A 17,792-nucleotide genomic window follows, 5' to 3' on the forward strand; every position below is an offset into this window, starting at 1 on the left:
TAGTGACCTTTCTTCTTCCAAAATCCAAACGACACATTTTAGTCCACATCTTACCTGATCTGATAATTTTTTTTCCTGTCTGCCTTCCTTTCTTCCTGTTGGTGCCTTCTCACTGTCCTCTTTTCAGTTTCCTCATGTCACCCCTCAAATGCATCCTCCTCTCTAGGACATTATTCTCTTTAATGGCTCCAAGATCTATCCATATGCACAGAAGTACACTTTAAACTTTCTTGGTTTCAAATTCACATTATTTAATACTTACTTGCCTGAAAGATATCCCGCAGATCTCCCTTAAAACTAATGTAACTCAGTTATTCAGGTCAGAACATTGACATCTCCTTAGTCAACAACTGTCTTCCTACTATACATCACCATTATTTCTTCCTTAGCTTCATAATCTTTTTCTTCTACTTTTGCAAACCATCCTTTACACAGCAAGCAGTGATCTCTCCCTAACCAGTCCCACTCCCCAGGGACTGGACACCAGGCCTAACTGTTGTGCTAAACTAACATGCTAGCGGTCTTCCTCGCTTAAATTAAGCCCAAATCGGTCTCCATCTCCAGGGCTCAAGCAATCCTCCTGTCTCAGGCTCCAGGCCAGCACTAACATGGCCAGAGCTGGCAAACTGTAATCTTTCTACAATACAAATATAATTGTTTACGCCTCTGCTTAGACCCTTCAAAGCCTCTTCATTGCCCGCAGGATAAAATAAATTTACGAGATCTTGAGTCATCGGGTTCCTCCCTAGTTTGTAGACTCCCTAGCTTTTATTACCTTTTTCTTTAGTCACATCAGGCTGTTGGCAGCTCCAGAACATACGTGAGCTCCAGACCGCCTCACCCCCCAACTCAATTCCCACCAATCCTCCACGAGGCAGCTTAGGCGACACTTTCACAGGAACCAGAATCTCAAAAGAAAAGTACTGAAGGGATGAATTCCGAGAGACTGAGAAGCGCTGAAAGGTCCGGGTTTCAGAACCTCTGGGTGACAGGAAGTTCAAAGCAAAGGTTAAATCCAGATCTTGAACTTTCACCTAAGTTCACCAGGCAGTCCGACTCCGGTACTATTCCGCCCTTACGTATCATGGCTGCCAGCCCCAACTCCCAATGGGCTATGAAGTCCGATACCAGCCAGCTCTGGCGCCACCAAGGCTTCCACATTCACGTACGTTACTCTCTCCGCTTCTTAGAACCGCCCCGAAGCCGCCGTTAAGAAAACCCCGCGTTGCCAGCTTGCCCTCAAGCAAGATGGCTGCCGGTCTCCATTCTCTCTTCCCAACGTGAAGCCAACTCTTCCCTGCTCAATGCCGCTGCCAGGCTGCCCTCACCTAGTATGGCTACTCGGCTCATGCCTCGTTATGGTCTCGAAGCCGACTCGAACCGGCCAGGTTCCGGGAGGCGCTGTGCAGGATGCAGCCACCCCCGCCCGGCCCTCCCCTCCCCCACGCCCGCGGCGGCGGCGGCGGCGGCGGAGGCGGTGGCGGCTGGAGCCCGGATGCGGCGCCGCGAGACAGGCTCCGGAGAGCAGCGCGGATGGATCCAACATGGCGGCGCCGAACCTGAGCCGAGAGTGAGGCGGCGGGGCGGCCGGAGTGGGGAGGGGGAGTCGAGTGGGACGGGGCGGGGCCGGGCGGGGCCGCGAAGGGCTTGGGGAAGGAAAGTGAAGGGGGAGGTGGTGGCGACGTCCAGCCTGAGAACCTCCGGAGAGGGAGGTGACGGGACGCTACGAGGTGGGGGAGGGGAGCGGCCGAGGGGGGCGTGCAGGGGAGATGGCAACTGTGGGAGAGGCCAGGGGCCCGGGCGCCGGAGTGGGAGCGTGGGGAGGGGCGTAAACAAGGGCCCGGGCTGGGCCCGGCCGGGGGCATTAGAGAGGCCGAGGTGGGGAGTGGGGCTGCGAGCCAGCGCTTGAGAGGGGTAGGAGCGGGAGGGAGAGGCGGAGGGCGTGAAGGGGCAGGGGGCTTGTGGCATGTGGTTGCAGGGAGGGCTGGACTCCCGTGAGCGCTGTTGTGAGGACGTGTGTGTGTGTGTGTGTGTGTGTGTGTGTGTGTGTATGGGGGGGGTGGACTTTAAGACGTTTTCTGTGAAGGGAGGTTTTGAAAGTCTTCAAATTGAACGCGGAAGGGCCTAGGGCAGAATTTGGGTGGAAAAGGAGAGAAGGAGGGCTTGGGGAATGGAGGGAGTGTAGACGTGACGAGGTAACGTAGAAAGTGAGAGACCGGGAGGAAAGTTTGGAAGGAAGGGGATAGGGGGCAGTGGAGCAGCACGGGTAAGAGAGGGTTTGGGGGTTCCCCTTTCCTCTGTGGAAAGGCAGCAGAGTTAAGCAGTATCAGTTGCAGCCAATTTTAATTGCCAGGCGCTTAGCTTTTAATAGGGTGGGAAGGGCAGAAAGGAATGGTCATGTGGGTTTGGAGAATTGGGGTTGAATGAGGGTTCAACCGGATCTGCTTTCCAAAACACTCTCTTGCTTACTGCTTCCTTGTTTTTCCTGGTTACAAATAGGGACGTGAGTAAAGCAATTTTCTAGGGTTTTTGTTTTTTGTTTTTTCAATTAGCATTACAAGGATGGGGAAAAATATATTACTGGAGCCTTATACCCCAAGGTGGGGGCTCTGGAAGCCTGAGGAGGAAATAGAAGAGAGACTGGCATTTAGGTAATCAGGCTAATTAAATCCGCTTTCCTTTACAGACCCTTCTTTTGCTCCTCAAGTGCTGGAGGGGAGAAGGGGGCAATATGCATGCTTAGAAAAATGTTTCTTACCAAAGTGTGGAAGTGAGTGGATGCTGCCTTAGTGGTTATTTTGTTCTTGTGGGCTGAAGGAAAAGGTGAAGTTTGAATTTGATTCTGGTCTCATGAGTGAAGTGATTTGAAGGAAGAGCTTTCTTTGGCTGTAACTTTTTCCCCTTCCGATTCCCCTTAACACTTATGTTGTAAGAAAATAGATGGAATAAGGAATTGAGGAGGAAGGTGAGCCGGTATCGAGGTAATCAGGGTAATGCTTTATTCTTAGAAGCTGTTCTGTTGGGACCTTTCCTACTAGGAAGGAGTCTTTGAGGCTGGAAATTCTTGGGGTTGATGCTGTATTGTGAATTGACAATCAGAGAGGGACCTTGGGGAGTTTGTTATGTTTGAGTCCTCTTTAGCTTGGATTAGTTTGTCCAATGAAATGACTTTAGGCCTCAATTACTTTTTTTCCCCCCCATGGACACTGACTAACTGTGAACCTTTGAAGTTTCAAAATAAAGCTTGACATTTTACTCTTTCCCTCCTTATTTGTTTTTGTTTTTCTGCTGGCTTTGAAACTTGTGCTAGGAAGAGACCTGGGAAATTAAGTTTCTTGCAAAGGTAAGTCTGGAACTTTTGATCGTTTTTAAACAATGGAAGGGAACAGAAGTGGTATGAAATGCATTGGAGTAGAGCCTAATTAATGAGGTATATGCTAGGGAAAATGGGTTTCACTCATCTGAGTTCATTAAGGTTTGTTGCAGTCACTCCTCAGGTAACTGAAAAAAGATAGGAGGAGGGAAAAGGGGATATTAAGTGTCTTGGGACAAGGTACTAGCTTTGGTTTGCTATTGTCTAGCCTTCTGATCAGCTCTGAGTGAAACATGTTTAACATATGGAAAGCTGTGCTCTTGTGCATTATCTATAGAGTATTTCTCTTGGAGGATGGCTGAGGTACTTCAGTGAGAGAGTTCTTCTCCCGTTTTACTGTCTCTTCCAGCTGTTCAGAGTTCTTGGGATTTTTTTGAAAACATACTGTGTAATTCTGCCCTCCAGATATATTTGGTTACATTTTTCTAGTCCCACCAGCAAGAAAGCGACCGCTTCATGTACTCTTAGCTGTCTTCAAGATTTTCCATGTAGTTTTCATTTCAAGGTTCGAGTTGTCACCTTTTTAAAAGAAAGGTTCTCACTATGTGTCTTGGCTGGCCTATATTTTGCTATGTAGACCAGGTCCATCTCAAACTCATGGATCCATCTGCCTCTGCCTCCCAAGTGTGGGGATCATCTGGATGTGGTCACCTTTTTTTGTTTGTTTGTTTTTTTAAGTTCTTTCACATGACTTTTTTCTAAGGGCTTCTGAGAGAGTCAAGTATTTCTTTTTCTCCTGTGAAAATATAGATGTTAGGAAGAATCTAGACTACCATTTTCTGCTTCTGGTAAGTCAAAATACTTTAAAAATAAAATTTAAAAAAGAGTTGTCATTTCTGGATGGGAGAGTCTAGACTGCTTGGGCATGGAAACCCAGTAGAGAATAACCTATCAGGAAGAAACTCTCTAGGTACATGGAGACTCTTATTGGCTTCTGGTTACTTCTGACCTCGCTAAAGGAAAACAAACTAGAACTCCAGGAGATTTATCAGAATCTAGAGTTATTCTGTGCTAGGGATGTAGCTTAGTGGAAGAGCACTTACCCACTTAACCCCAGGCCTCTATGTTTGATCCTTTGTACAAAAGAAAAGTATGTGTTAGTATTTGAAATATAACAAGGTCATTCATTGTATCAGTGCACTTGTTTATAGTAGTTGGGTTTTGTTTTTATGTAGACCAGGCTAGCTTTGAATTCAGAGATCCACCTGCCTCTGCCTTCCAGGTGCTGGTATTAATGTGTGTGCCACCCTTTCCTGCTTACTGCTGTTTTTTGCCTCTTGGTATTTAGCAGTAGTTGAGATACCAACACATGAGCTCTTTTTAATCTTCTGTTTGGAGGAGTGTGTTCTCGTCACCGTGGTATCTTTCATCTAGGAGCTCTGTGTCTAGGCTGAGCTCCCTTGCCACTGAAAGCTGAGTATAGTTTGGTTTAAGAGGAAGTTGGTGACATTCTTTTCATCCTGAAGTTAGATTCTTAGACACCCTGGCTGGGTTGCTGAACTAACTGACAATCCTGGATGATAATTAAGTGGGGAGAGCTGCTTACCAGCCTGCATGTCAGCCCCTTGACATTATTCGGGAGACAGGCCTTAGGAAATGCTTGCTTCTCTGTTTTGCTTCATTGAATGGTGTAAGTCTGATTAGTGAACTAACAGGGAAGGGCCTGCTATCCAGTCTTATGTTTATCTTGAAGAGGATGGCATTTTTCTCATTCCCACAAAACTCCAGATTGAACTAGGTCAGAGTAGACCTCCTGGGATGGACCAGAAGGGAGTATGTCTGCCACCTGCTATTTACCTGAGTGGCAACAGCAGGATATGGAGAAGGCATTGCTGGAGTGAGATGAAGCTTCTTTGTGCTGGTTGGATATCCGAGTAAAACGAGTCTCTGTCTGACCGGCCTTCCTTTTCTTTTGGAATATGATTATATTGTTTTGGGTTGAAGAAACCTAACAGCTTCCGTCTGTAGTTCTAATAAAGAAAATGTATGTATATCCTTTTGACCCTTCATCATGTTTCGCTTAAAATAGGATTTCTCAACCTTAGTACTGTAGACATTTTCATCCAGATACATTTTTATTGTTAGTAATTGTCCTGTGCTTTATAGGATGTGTTAACAGTACCCTGGCCGTATTCTGTGCTGGTAGTGTAACTACCTCTCCACAAAGCCTGCCAATCAAAACTGTCTCCAGTCATTGCCAAATGTCTCCTGGCAGGACAAATTGCTCCTGGTTGGAAACCACTGACCTAGAAGCTCTGATGATTCCTAGTGCCTTGGATGATTTAGCTTGGGATCTAGGATTTAAAGGTGACTCTTTCCCTCCCTGTCAAGGGAAAGGAGTTAATTATCAGAGAATTGAGACCTATTGTTGAGTTACATTGGTTATATAATTAGGACTGTAGTGTTTTTCTTTATTTTGCTTCATTTTCTAGGGACAGAGTACATAGGGGGTGGTTTTTCTTAATTGCTTGGGGTTTAAGGACACTTTGAATTAGGGAAACCAGGCAATGACCTGCTCTTCTGATTGGTTGGATGTGACACCTGCCCATCTGTTTTCCCTGGGATCCTTATAATCAGCAGCTGGCCAAAGGGAACAGGTGGGATAGGGACCATGGAAAGGTTGCAGGGTTCTAAGGAAGCTCAGTTTTCTACTGCTTAGTTGACTACCCCATTTGTACTGACTGGCAGCAGGTGAAATGAGAGGAAGACCCAATGAAATGCAGTCTCTGTAGTTGAATGATAATTTTCTCAGCTGTTTGCCCATACTTTTTAGTGGGATACCCGAGCTTTCAAAACTACATATGGGTTATATTTATTTTTTACCTGGGATTCTTTTCCCTCTCCCCAGAGGAGGATTAAAGAGTCTCTTGGCACTTTGCTTTTTGGCTCACTGAGGAAGAAAGGACCAGGTTCTGTTGCTTTTCAGCTAAGTTGTCATGGTTCTTCTGAAGTAGTTTACCGTTCTGTTCAGTTCTTTCTGGTGCTAGAAATGGAACCCCCGGCCCCCTGTGTGCTGAGCACCCCTCCACCACTGAGTTCTATCCAAAGCTTTTCATTTGCTGTCTTGTAGCTTAGCCAGTATCACCATATGGTCAAAACATCATCTTGTTGGATCAAGTGGTTTGGTGTGGTTAGTTTTCTAAGGTACGTACGGCTAGCCAGAATATGTGCATGCCCACTGAATACTGAATGTGTTCTTGTGTGCACTCCTCACTTGCCCCATTCTAAGACAGGTTTCACTGTATAACTGAGACTGGCCTTGAATTTGTTGTGTGCCTCAGTTTACCTAATTCCAGATTACAGGCGTGCACATTGCAGTACCATGCCTGGTTTACATGTGTCTTTTTGGTGGGGTCCACTCTTGGACTTCGATAGGTTTGGTTTTTAACTGGCATTGCTTGTATTCACCACTCAGAAATGAAGTTCATTTCTCAACAACAGGTTGGCTGCTCCTATAGCTGTCTACTACTAGGAATTAGGAATATAAAGTGATTTTGATTTAGCCCCACTCCATGAATTGTGCAGGATCTAAATAATTTCAGTACACGATATAAAGGAAATATTCAGTGTTCCATAAGAGCACAGAAAAGGACCACTTAAGTCAGCCTTGGGGATGTAAAAATAGCGTCTGAGTTGACTTGATTTTGTTTGTTTTGTTTTGCTTTTTTTGTAAAGCAAAAAAAAGGTCTCAGTAGCTGGCCTCAGATTCATCGACATCTGCTTCCCTTTGCCTTTACTTTGCTGGGATAAAAGGGGGATAAAATGTATGAAGCCACCCAGACCAGCTGAATTGTCTTTTTGTTTTGTTTTTGTTTTTCTAGACAGGGTATCTTTGTGTAGTCCTGGCATCCTGAAACTCTCTGTAGACTAGACCTGCCTTGACCTCACAGAACTGGGATTAAAGGTGTGCACCACCACCGCCTGGTGCAAGTTGACTCTTAGGAGTTATCCATGTGAAAATGAGGGGTTTATATGAAATAGATGAGAAAGGGAGTTCGGTGAAGGGAATAGCCTGAAGAAAAGAATAGAGGAATGAATAAGTTACATAACATATATAAACTATACACATGATAATATTGGAGAACTAATAGTTGATAAAAGCTAGGCTGTGTGGTAGATGAGGTGGTTATGTAGGTCTTGTTCTGGAAGACCAAGTAATTTGAAGTCTTATAGGTGAAGATTGGGATTTCTCCTCCCTTATATCCACAGCTCAGTTTATTTTAGATGTGGAAGATGGATTTCTGTAGGTTAAGACCAACAGTGAAAGGCTAAGTCTGATGGCACACACCTTTAATCCCAGCACTCAAGATATAGAGGCAAGCAGATCATTGTTAGTTGGGAGCCAGCCTGGTTTTCAAAGAGTTCCAGGACAGCCAGAGAGATGTTGAGAGACCCTGTCTCAGAAAACCACCATGTTTTACAGGCATATTGGCAGTACATGCCTGTAATCTTAGCATTTAGGAGTCTCAGGTAGGATGACTGAAAGGTCATTGCTTACTTAGGTTATATAGAACGTTCCAGGTCAGTCTGGTCTATACCTTGAGAGCTGGTGTCAAAAAAAAAAAAAAAAGAGAAATTTTGGAGAAGAGTCAGTTGCAGAGCCTGGTGAAATGGCTCGGCAGGCTTAAGCCTGACAGCCTGACTTCCATCCCTTTCCCCACCTGGTGGGAGGAGAACCGACCCCTGAAAGGTATCTTCCAATCTCTGTATGTGCACTGTGGCACTTATGCCCACTCACAAAGTAAATAATAAAATTTTTTAAATATAGAGCCAGTTGCAGTAGTACAGTTGAGACAATGGTTAGAATGGGAACCATGGCAATGGCAGCAGAAGGGAAAGGAAGGGCACATTTAAGTATTTTTGCATTGTACAGTAGGAATTAACTGACTGTTTGGCCAAACATGGTGGCTCACACCTTTAATCCCATTACTCTGGCTGGAAGCAGAGACAGAGTCTAGGACAGCCAAGGGCTGCAAGACTGGAGGATGTGGTCAGTACTCAGATACAGTACTGTCTTGCAAGATAGTAAGTATGGATGACTATAAAGTGGAAGTAAAAACTGTTAAGACTAGATGACTGGTTGATGATATTACACAGGGTCAGTGTGTGAATCTTACAGGGCTGTGATTGGTCCTTGGCGGGGGGGGGGGGTTGGTATGCGCCATCTGTAAGGAAGTGTCAGATGTTTTGTTTGTTTTTGTATTGTTCCAATTTTGAGACCCTGTGGCTCAGACTAGACTCAGATTCCCAGTCCTGTCTCATGAGGCCTCCCAGAGTGCTAGGATTATGGCACGTGTCACCGAAATCACTTTTGCCGTTGAGACTTTGAAGTTAAGAGGCATGCTTGAAGTCACAAAGCTAAAGTTTGTAATGAAACAGAATATAAACTAGTTTAGTTAGTGACTTAAAACTGTTCATCTGATTCAGTTTATCTCTCAAAAGATTGAATTCTCTACTTTGCAATTTTGCCTGTATTTAAGAAATGAGGCCAGAAGGTGGTAGCACATGCCTTAGTCCCAGCACTCAGGAGGCAGAAGCAGGCAGATCTCTGTGAATTTGAGGCCAACTTGGACATAGTTCCAGGACATCCAGATTTACATAGTGAGACTATGTCTCAAAAAATAAAATAAGAGCCGGGCATATGGTGGTGCACACCTTTAATCCCAGTACTCAGAAGGCAGAGGCAGGGGGATCACTGTGAGTTCAAGGGTACCCTGGTTTACAAGTGAGTGCAGGACAGCCAAGGCTACACAGTTAGAAACCCTGACTCAAAAAACAAACAAAATAAATAAATAAAATAAAAATAAAACAAGTAAATGAAATGCTTAGGAAAGAAAAAAAAGTTTTTCTTTTTCCTTGAGACAGGGTTTCTTTGTATAGATCTGGCTTTCCTGGAACTTGCTCTGGTAGACCAGGCTGGCCTCAAACTCATGGAGATCCACCAGCCTCTGCCTTCCAAGTGCTGGGATTAAAGGCATGTGCCACCACCACCTGGCTAAAAAGGTTTTTTTTGTTGTTGTTGTTGTTTATTTTCAAAACAGGGTTTCTATGTGTAGCCCTGGCTGTCCTAGACTGGCTTTGCAGACCAGGCTGGCCTTGAACTCACAGAGATCTGCCTGCCTCTGTCTCCCTGAGTGCTGGGATTACAGGTGTGTGCCACCTGGCTGGCTCTTGTTTCTTAAGAGAGATTCACTATATAGATCAGGTTGGCCTGGAATCAGATCCTCCCGCCTTAGTGCCCTCAGTGCTAGTTACAGGCTTGCACCTCCATGCCCAGCAAATCAGTGTTTCAAGGGACTAAAAGCAGTGATTTTTGGGCAAGAGGAACAATCTGGATAACATAAAATAACAAAACAAAAATTGAGACAGTTTCATGTAGCCCAGGCTGGTCTTGATCTATAGCTGATGATGGCCTTGAACTCCTGATCTTCTTGTCACCACCTCTCAAATGCTAGGATTATAGCGTGCTTTACCATACTGGCTTGTTTGAGTTTTTGAGATAGGATCTACTTATCTATCCCTGGCTGGACCACAGATTGCTCTCTAGACCAAAATGACTTCAGACTTTGGGTAATCCTCCTGCCTCTGGATCCTGAGTGCTGTAATTACAAGTGTGTACTCTCATGCATAGCTACAGTGGAAACTTGTGAACTATGCAGTACTAAAATCACAAAAACATTCTTATTCCAGGAATCGACTATACCCCATCTGTAGGTTCTGAACTTAGAGCATCATCTGTTGACTATGAAGAGCTTTAGGACTTTTTGCTTGTTTCGGTTTGTTTTTTCGAGACAAGGTCTTTATGTATCCCTGACTTGGAACTCTGTGATCTACTTGTTTCTGCTTCCTAAGTGCTGAGATGAGAGGCATGTATGCCCAGCATATGTTTATTTTTTTAAATACATACTTTATAATAGTTAATAATCATACTAAGCAGTGTGCTGCATTAGTAGCATATTAAGACAATGCAGATAAATTAATTACTACCAGTGCGTGGCTCACACATTCTTGTCCTGTCTTACAGGACGCTGGAGATTGCAGCTGCTGAGCAGAGATTCTGGAAAGCACTCTCTCCCTGAGCCTCTAGCATGGCAGGCCGAAAGCGGCGGGCAAGCCAGGTGTGGCCTGAAGAGCATGGTGAGCGAGAACATGGGCTCTACAGCCTCCACCGCATGTTTGACATCGTGGGCACCCACCTGACGCACAGAGATGTCCGTGTGCTTTCCTTCCTTTTTGTTGATGTTATTGATGACCATGAACGTGGACTCATCCGAAATGGACGTGACTTCTTGTTGGCGCTGGAGCGCCAGGGCCGCTGTGATGAGACTAACTTTCGCCAGGTGCTGCAGCTGCTGCGCATCATTACTCGCCACGACTTGCTGCCCTATGTCACTCTCAAGAAGAGACGGGCTGGTGAGGGCGAATGGGGTCTGGGAGCACTTGAGTAAGAGAATACTTGTGGGAGGCCGGAGTGAGTAGCACAGGAGTCTAGCAGGGAGGTGGTCTTGACCTGGGGAGTACCTAGAATAACCTGTGAGACCTGTTGTTAGGAGACAGATGTGTATTTCCCTTGAGTGACTCCTTCTCCTCCTGCAGTGTGCCCTGATCTTGTAGACAAGTATCTGGAGGAAACATCAATTCGCTATGTGACCCCCAGAGCCCTCAGTGATCCAGAACCGAGGCCTCCCCAGTCCTCTAAAACAGGTGAGAAGATATTACTCAAAATTTTCATGAGCAAGAGAACATAAATCCCATCAGATCCTATGCTGGGCCAACATCTGTGAAAGGGTGCAGTCCCTTTGCATCTGCCCCATTAAAACACCGGAAGCCGGGGAGATGGCTCACTTGATAAAGTGCTGCACAGGAGTGAAGATCTGAGTTCAGGTCCCCAGTACTGACATGAAAAAAGCTAGGGAGTAAAGGTGGCTGTATTCTCGGTGTTGGAGTAGAGACAGGTGGATCCCTGTGGCTGATATAGCCAGCCAGCCTTGGCATGTTAGTGAACTTAAGGTTCAGTGATAGACCTTGTTTAAGAAATGATTGGGAAAAGATTGAGGAAGACACCGAATGTTGATCTTCACATGCAAGCACGCGCACATGAACACATCTATGTGAACATGCACACACAGAGATCGAAGTATGCTTTGTTTGGGTCTAGTGTTTGCTCTCACAGCAGATCCTTTTAGGTTGCTTTTTTAAAAAATCAACTTACGTGTACAAGTGTATTGTCTGCATGCATGTTGAGTATATATTTGCCTGCATATCTGTATGTGTCCCACATGTGTGCCTGCTTCCTGGTGTAGAGATCAGAAGAGGACATCAGATCCCCTCATACTGGAGTTATAGGCAATTGTGAGCCACCATGTAGGTCATGGAAACTGAACCTGGGCTCTCTGTAAGAGTGACAAGTGCTCTTAACCACTGAGCCATTTATCTTTCTAGCCCCAACTTTTTATTTTTTTGAGACTTCCTATCTAGCTCAGGTAGATGTAGAACTCTGTGTAGTCCAGGCTGGCCTTGGACTTCATCTTCCTTCCTTTTCTTTTCTTTCTTTTTTTGTTTTTGAGACAGGTTTTCTTTGTGTAAACCTGGCTGTCCTGGAACTCACCCTGTAGACCAGTCTAGCCTTGTATGCAGAAATGCACCTGCCTCTGTCTCCCAAGTATGGGCCACCACTGCCCAGCTTCCTTCCTTCCCTCTTACGTGCTTAGGATATATTTCTCCCGCCATACTTAGTGCAAGTCCCCTCTCCTACCACTGTTGAAAATGAACCCAGATCTTTGTGAAAGGTTGGTAGACATCTGATCACTGACCTCTACACCTCAGCCTTTAGGTTATCACCAATACTGCTTTTATTATCAGGTCTGAATGATTCCTTTGCATATTTCAAGTTGAGTATTTGAAGTTCTGCTTTTAAAACCTTATCTTTCAATTTACTTTCTGGTCAGTGCCTCCCCACTATCCTGTGGTGTGCTGCCCCACTTCAGGTTCCCAGATGTGCAGTAAGCGGCCAGCCCGAGGGAGAGCCACACTTGGGAGCCAGCGAAAACGCCGGAAGTCAGTGACACCAGATCCCAAGGAAAAGCAGACATGTGGTAAGGAAATTCAAGGATTTTAGAGATACAGACTTAAGGGAAAATACCGTGAGCTCCTGGGATCTGAGATAATGGACAATCTGTTGTTCAGTTAAAGGCAATCTTTGCTGTTTTCAGGTTGGATTTAGTTCTCGTGAGAACTAGTATGTTTTTGGCAACGGTATATTACAATCCTTTTTAGTTTTATTAAGTCAAAGGAATGCCAGTATGACATCATTATAGGATGAACCAAGTCAAGACAAAAATTAAAATAAATTCTGCAGGTATTTAATAAAGCAGCTCTTCTAAGCAAGGTGGTGTTTGTGAGTCACCTGAACATACTGACTGCAGGGAAGCTCTGGCCTTGAGGCAAGGACTGCATGGACATGGGGAAGTAGTTCTTGGGGAGATGTAGAAGCTGGGAAAGAGGGCTTCTGCTCTGCTGTGCTTGCTTTTCTAGCGTTGACTGTAAACACAATTCTTACTGTAAGCCATTCTTCCTGAATCTTCCCCAGACATCAGGCTGCGAGTTCGGGCGGAGTACTGCCAGCATGAGACTGCTCTGCAAGGCAATGTCTTCTCCAATAAGCAGGACCCACTTGAGCGCCAGTTTGAGCGCTTTAACCAGGCCAACACTATCCTCAAGTCCCGGGACCTGGGCTCCATCATCTGTGACATCAAGTTCTCTGAGCTCACCTACCTCGACGCATTCTGGCGCGACTACATCAATGGCTCATTATTAGAGGCACTGAAAGGCGTCTTCATCACAGACTCTCTCAAGCAAGCTGTGGGCCATGAAGCCATCAAGCTGTTGGTGAATGTGGATGAGGAGGACTATGAGCTGGGTCGACAGAAACTCCTGAGGAACTTGATGCTGCAAGCATTACCCTGACCTTTCCCCTTCTCATCTTTCTGGGGACTGTTTGCTGTCACCTCTGGAGCTGACATTCTGTTCTGGGGTTTGTTCTCTGCCCTTCCAACCAATCACACCACCCCCCCCCTTTTTTTTTTTTTAAAGGAAAAGACAGGAGAGTGGAAGTGGTGTTCCCTACCCCTCCCTGCACCCATGTGCCTGGGCGTCCCCTCTGTTTCCTGTTGCCATTACCCCCTAATGTGTGTCTCTACAGCCACCTTAGCACTGAGCCGTAAGACAAGTGTATAGGGACGGAGTCTATGGAACATAGCCTTTGTAAGGGGCTGAGCGTTGCTTTCAGGTGCAGTGAGGGGTAATCAATGCTTACGGCTTTATGAGGGCTCTTAAATTTTGTCTGAAAACCAAAGGGCTGTGAGGAAAGGAGCTATGTGGAAGGTGGGACTCTGAAGTGTATTTTGGAAATTAATTACCACCTTCTTCCAAATTATAGAATTTTTTAAAAACAAAGAAGCTGTGGCCCTTTCCACTGTCTCCTGGCCTCTGGTGCTGCTTCTTTCTGCCTTTCCTTCATGACAGCTTGAGACTGGTGTGGCCCCCTCCTTTTCCACCTTGTCAGATCCTCTTCAACAGTTACAGAGGATTGGGCCAGCCTGGTTACCTTCCCAACTGTGGTGTGTGTGAACACCAACACCCGGAATGGGTGGAGTGAGCCTGCTGGCTGAAGTATACACTCTCTGGAAAGGAGAAGGGGGTGGGTACGTTTCCCTTCCATTTTCCATTGAAACTAACAAGTTCACCCTTATCTACCCCAAATCCCTTTCCTCTTGCTTCCTTCTTGCTTGAGAGAAAGTGAAGTAGTCAGCATCAACTCCTCCTCCTGCCTTTCCTCCTATTCCCATGCTTTGGAGAGCCAGGTTGGTGTGCACACTGGGCATTGCACTCTTAGGTAGGGTGGCGTGTTTAAGCCAGGAGGCTTACAAGTGGAGCCCAGCCAAGCAGGTACCACACCACTCCCCTTCCAGCCCCTAAAGGAGATGTCCAGACAGACATTATGATGATTATATTTTTTTCAATGCAGTGCTGCTCAGCCCTCAGCGTAACTTCAGTTTTCATGAAATAAACAGTGACTATATAAAATTTCACTTTTCTGAAACTGAAATTTGAGGTCAGGTCAAAGTCTCTTCTTTTCCATGAACTTGAGCCTGTTACCATTAAGAGAGTTTACGGTTCTGCAAGAGAAGGGAACTGTGCTTGGGGCCTGCCTACAAGTCACAGTAGTATCACCTCACAGTTGGCATGTCTTTGTGTGTTTCAACCAACAGAAGTTAAAAGCCTTAAGACAGTGGCTGACCCAGATTGCCATAGAGGTCAGGTCTGCGATGCTGGAACACAGGCAGGTTTTTGCGCATCTGTTGCAGAAAGTTGAGATCAATTCGGGCAAGGCAGAGGCCTGGTCCCTCAGAGCAGCAGGCCACCACTGTACCCCAGGGGTCTACCACCATGCTGTGGCCATAACTTGCTCTTGTCTCGTGGTGCCGTCCACACTGTGCTGCTGCTATCACATAGCACTGAGATTCAATGGCACGGGCCCGCAACAGCACCTGAGGACGAGTACATACGGCAGTTAATAGGCAAGTGACAAGAAATGGGCACTAAAGGCCGATCTCATTGACAAAATGGACCGACTAGAATTAGTGACTACATTAACTCTCTAACGTGACTCATTTATCTATGGAGTAAATTTCCCCACCAGGTGGAAAGGGAAGAAAATCCTTCAAGTGAAAAAACAGGGAAGGAGAGTAAGGTTTGGTTGTTTTGGATTTTGTGGGGGTTTTTTTGTTTTTTGAGATAAGGTTTTACTGTGTAACCCTGGCTGGTCTGGAATACATACAGATCTGCCTGCCTCTGCCTCACAAATGCTGGGCTAAAGGCATGTTTGTTTTTTGCTTGCTTTTTGTTTTGTTGAGACAGGATACCCTCTGTACTCTGGCTGTCCTGGAACCCACTCTATAGACCAGGTTGGCCTCAAAACTCAGAGATTCATCTGCCTCTGCTTTCTGAGTGCTGGGATTAAAGGCATGCGCCACTGCTGCCCGGTTTCTTTTTTTTTTTTTTTCTTAGTCAAGTTATCACTATGTAGAACATGCTGGCCTTGAACCTGTGGCCATCCTCTGGAGTGCTTGGAGTTTAAATTTGTGCCACCCTACTCTCACTGCTGGGAAATCTAAAGGGAGGCCTATATGTCATGAAGAAGTATTCTCTTACCTCCCAGTGGGCTGGGCCTGTCACAGATCCGAAGGCTGAAGGATAAGTCAGTATCTCTGCCCCAGCTTGAGCCAATTTCAGAGAAAGTTCAGGGAAACGCATGTCATAACAGATTGCTAGACCAATCTGGAATGAGAAACAACCCACTCATCTTCCCTGTCCCATTCGTCATAACATCTAGTACCTTCATTATCCTAGGCCAAAGGAGGGGGTGATACCACCTTTTCAATGTATTCCTATTTCCTTTTCAAACTCCCACCTTGCCTGCTGGTGTGCTGACTGGTGGCTCAAGAACGTTTCCAGGCATGGTAGCATTGCTTTCTCTCATGGGCCCCTGACCTGGGATCTCTACATCGCACAGATGTGTCTTCCTGTAACTGGCCACTATTGATCCTAGAGTAAGAGATAAGGGGGGGGGGGGAACACAAAATCTCTGTACAGGCACTCTGAAAGCCCAGCTCGTCTCTTCTCCCAAAGAAAACTCATAGGCTAAGAACAGAAACACAAAACCCCTAACATCCTGCAGTTGAGAGAATGATGCTTGAAGGGACTGAGTTGAAGGCAGAAGAGCCTGGGAAGAGGCAAGCTCAAGGGGTAAGAAGCCTCACCTTTGCTGTCCAGAAGCACATGACAATTGTAAATTTTCTGAGTCTGCTCCCAGTCTTGGCCACGCTCGTGGAAACCACCCAAGGACAGCCAGATTTCACATTCCCTGGGAAGAGGGAACACTGACAGCTCCACCCAGTGCCCTAGCCCCTCCATGTGCCAATCCAGGACCACTGCCCAGAGGGGATTCTATCACCCTTCCACCCTTGTACCTGGCAAGCTGGCTATATCGTCCCAAAAGGTCCCCGTCCAGTGGTTCTGACAAGTGTAGTGTCTCGGCAGGATTTCGTGCAATAAAGTCAAATGCCTCAGGCAGAAAAGCCAGGCAAGCACCCTGTCTGGCAGCCTCTTGAACCAGCTCAGCACATGTTTTAAAGTTCTCTTGCTTGTTTGGTGTTGATGTTACCTGGCACACAGCCACCAGGGGCAGCTCCCAGGAAGTTGGTGAGGACACCGCCATGGCTCTGGGCCTGTGAATGGCACGGGCAGTCTCAGATTTACTAGCATGGAGAAACTCAGAGGCGCAAGTAGGGGTGGGGCCAGAAACCCAGACTTTCTTTTCTGAAACAAGGTCTTTTGTAGTCCAGGCAGGCCTTATTTTGTAGCTGAGGTTGACCTTCAACTTCTGATTGCTCCTCCTGCCTGTTTTCGAGGTGCTGGGATTGCAGGTGTGTCCCACGATCCCTAGCGACTTGTTTCCGTTCTTACAGAGCATAATAAACCTAGAGTTACTGGTGTTCATTAAATGTTTGGTGGTGCAGACACCCTTTGTCTCCCACTATGCAGTTAATAAACTCGGACTGAGCAGATATGTGCCAAGCAAAGAACATAACAAAGCATGTTACCTGGGCTGAGTACAAAGTACTGAGGTTCGAGGTAATCGGTGTCCGGTACACAAAAGGGACAGGAGTTGGAGAGGAGGCCTGGTGATGAAGCCCAGCCTGAAGAAGGTGAGAAATCAGGACACCTAACCCTCCTTCAAGCATTAAGTATCTAGAATTCTCTGCCATTTCCTGGTCTGGCCAGTAATCCCCTCCCCTAAGGCTTCAAAAAGACCTTTTACTAGTAGTAGCTATGGAAAGAGATCATAAAATGGGAAAATGGGAGAGGAGACTATGATCGGTGCCTTAATACCTCAACTTCCAGTGACCTCACATTAAAACTGAAGCCCTTTTCCTTGACTTCCGCTGTTCAAGTCATCTCATGGAACCTTCCTCGTTTCCCCAATTCTCTCTTCTCGGCTGTGCCGCCTGCACAGCTTTATAGACTCAACACATATATTTCCCCTTACACCAGAATCTCAGAAGGAAAATTCACCCTCCCTAGATCTCCACCAACTCGTGGTGGGTGAGGGGCACAGCACCAGAGCCCACCCCGAGCCCCCGCCCTCTGATTATCGCGTCCTTCCTCGCCTCTCCCTGGGGGAAGAATCTCTGTTGCACAAATTAAAGCATGGCAGGTGGAATTCACCGCAGCGGGCAGGTCTGGGGAGTAGGTCCTACATGAAGATAAAGCCAAAACCATTCGCAGGGTCGAGTCTGAAGAGCTGCCTGGAGCCAGAAGCGCAGGGGCAAGTGGGCGGTAATCACCAGACCGGATG

The 17,792-nt window shown here is 46.3% G+C and overlaps 2 protein-coding genes across 6 annotated transcripts; one reads left to right on the forward strand and one right to left on the reverse strand.

Annotated features, from left to right (window-relative positions):
- Positions 1-1,449: 1,449 nt before the first annotated feature.
- Positions 1,450-14,463, forward strand: Dedd (death effector domain containing). 4 transcript variants are annotated; one of them, XM_055613246.1, is made up of 6 exons: positions 1,450-1,570; positions 3,311-3,343; positions 10,398-10,786; positions 10,970-11,077; positions 12,361-12,468; positions 12,963-14,463. In XM_055613246.1, the coding sequence occupies exons 3-6, from the start codon at positions 10,462-10,464 to the stop codon at positions 13,337-13,339; spliced, it is 918 nt and encodes a 305-aa protein (XP_055469221.1). In that variant the 5' UTR covers positions 1,450-1,570; positions 3,311-3,343; positions 10,398-10,461; the 3' UTR covers positions 13,340-14,463. The 4 variants fall into 4 exon arrangements, with proteins under 4 accessions (XP_055469221.1, XP_055469218.1, XP_055469219.1 ...); XM_055613243.1 differs by having other exon boundaries at positions 1,451-1,570; positions 12,322-12,468; XM_055613245.1 differs by lacking the exon at positions 1,450-1,570 and adding an exon at positions 1,693-1,730 and having other exon boundaries at positions 12,322-12,468.
- Positions 14,367-17,779, reverse strand: Nit1 (nitrilase 1). Of its 2 annotated transcripts, none has more exons than XM_055613242.1 (7): positions 17,663-17,779; positions 17,038-17,133; positions 16,405-16,662; positions 16,195-16,298; positions 15,846-15,979; positions 15,587-15,712; positions 14,367-14,922 (listed from the first exon to the last, which is right to left on the reverse strand). In XM_055613242.1, exons 3-7 carry the CDS (start codon positions 16,650-16,652, stop codon positions 14,656-14,658), a joined length of 879 nt encoding a protein of 292 aa, XP_055469217.1. In that variant the 5' UTR covers positions 16,653-16,662; positions 17,038-17,133; positions 17,663-17,779; the 3' UTR covers positions 14,367-14,655. The 2 variants fall into 2 exon arrangements, with proteins under 2 accessions (XP_055469217.1, XP_055469216.1); XM_055613241.1 differs by having other exon boundaries at positions 17,695-17,766.
- Between the last annotated feature and the right edge of the window lie 13 nt (positions 17,780-17,792).

Source organism: Psammomys obesus, unplaced genomic scaffold, assembly GCF_907164565.1.
Source record: "Psammomys obesus unplaced genomic scaffold, mPsaObe1.curated_primary_1811, whole genome shotgun sequence".
NCBI lineage: Eukaryota > Metazoa > Chordata > Mammalia > Rodentia > Muridae > Psammomys > Psammomys obesus.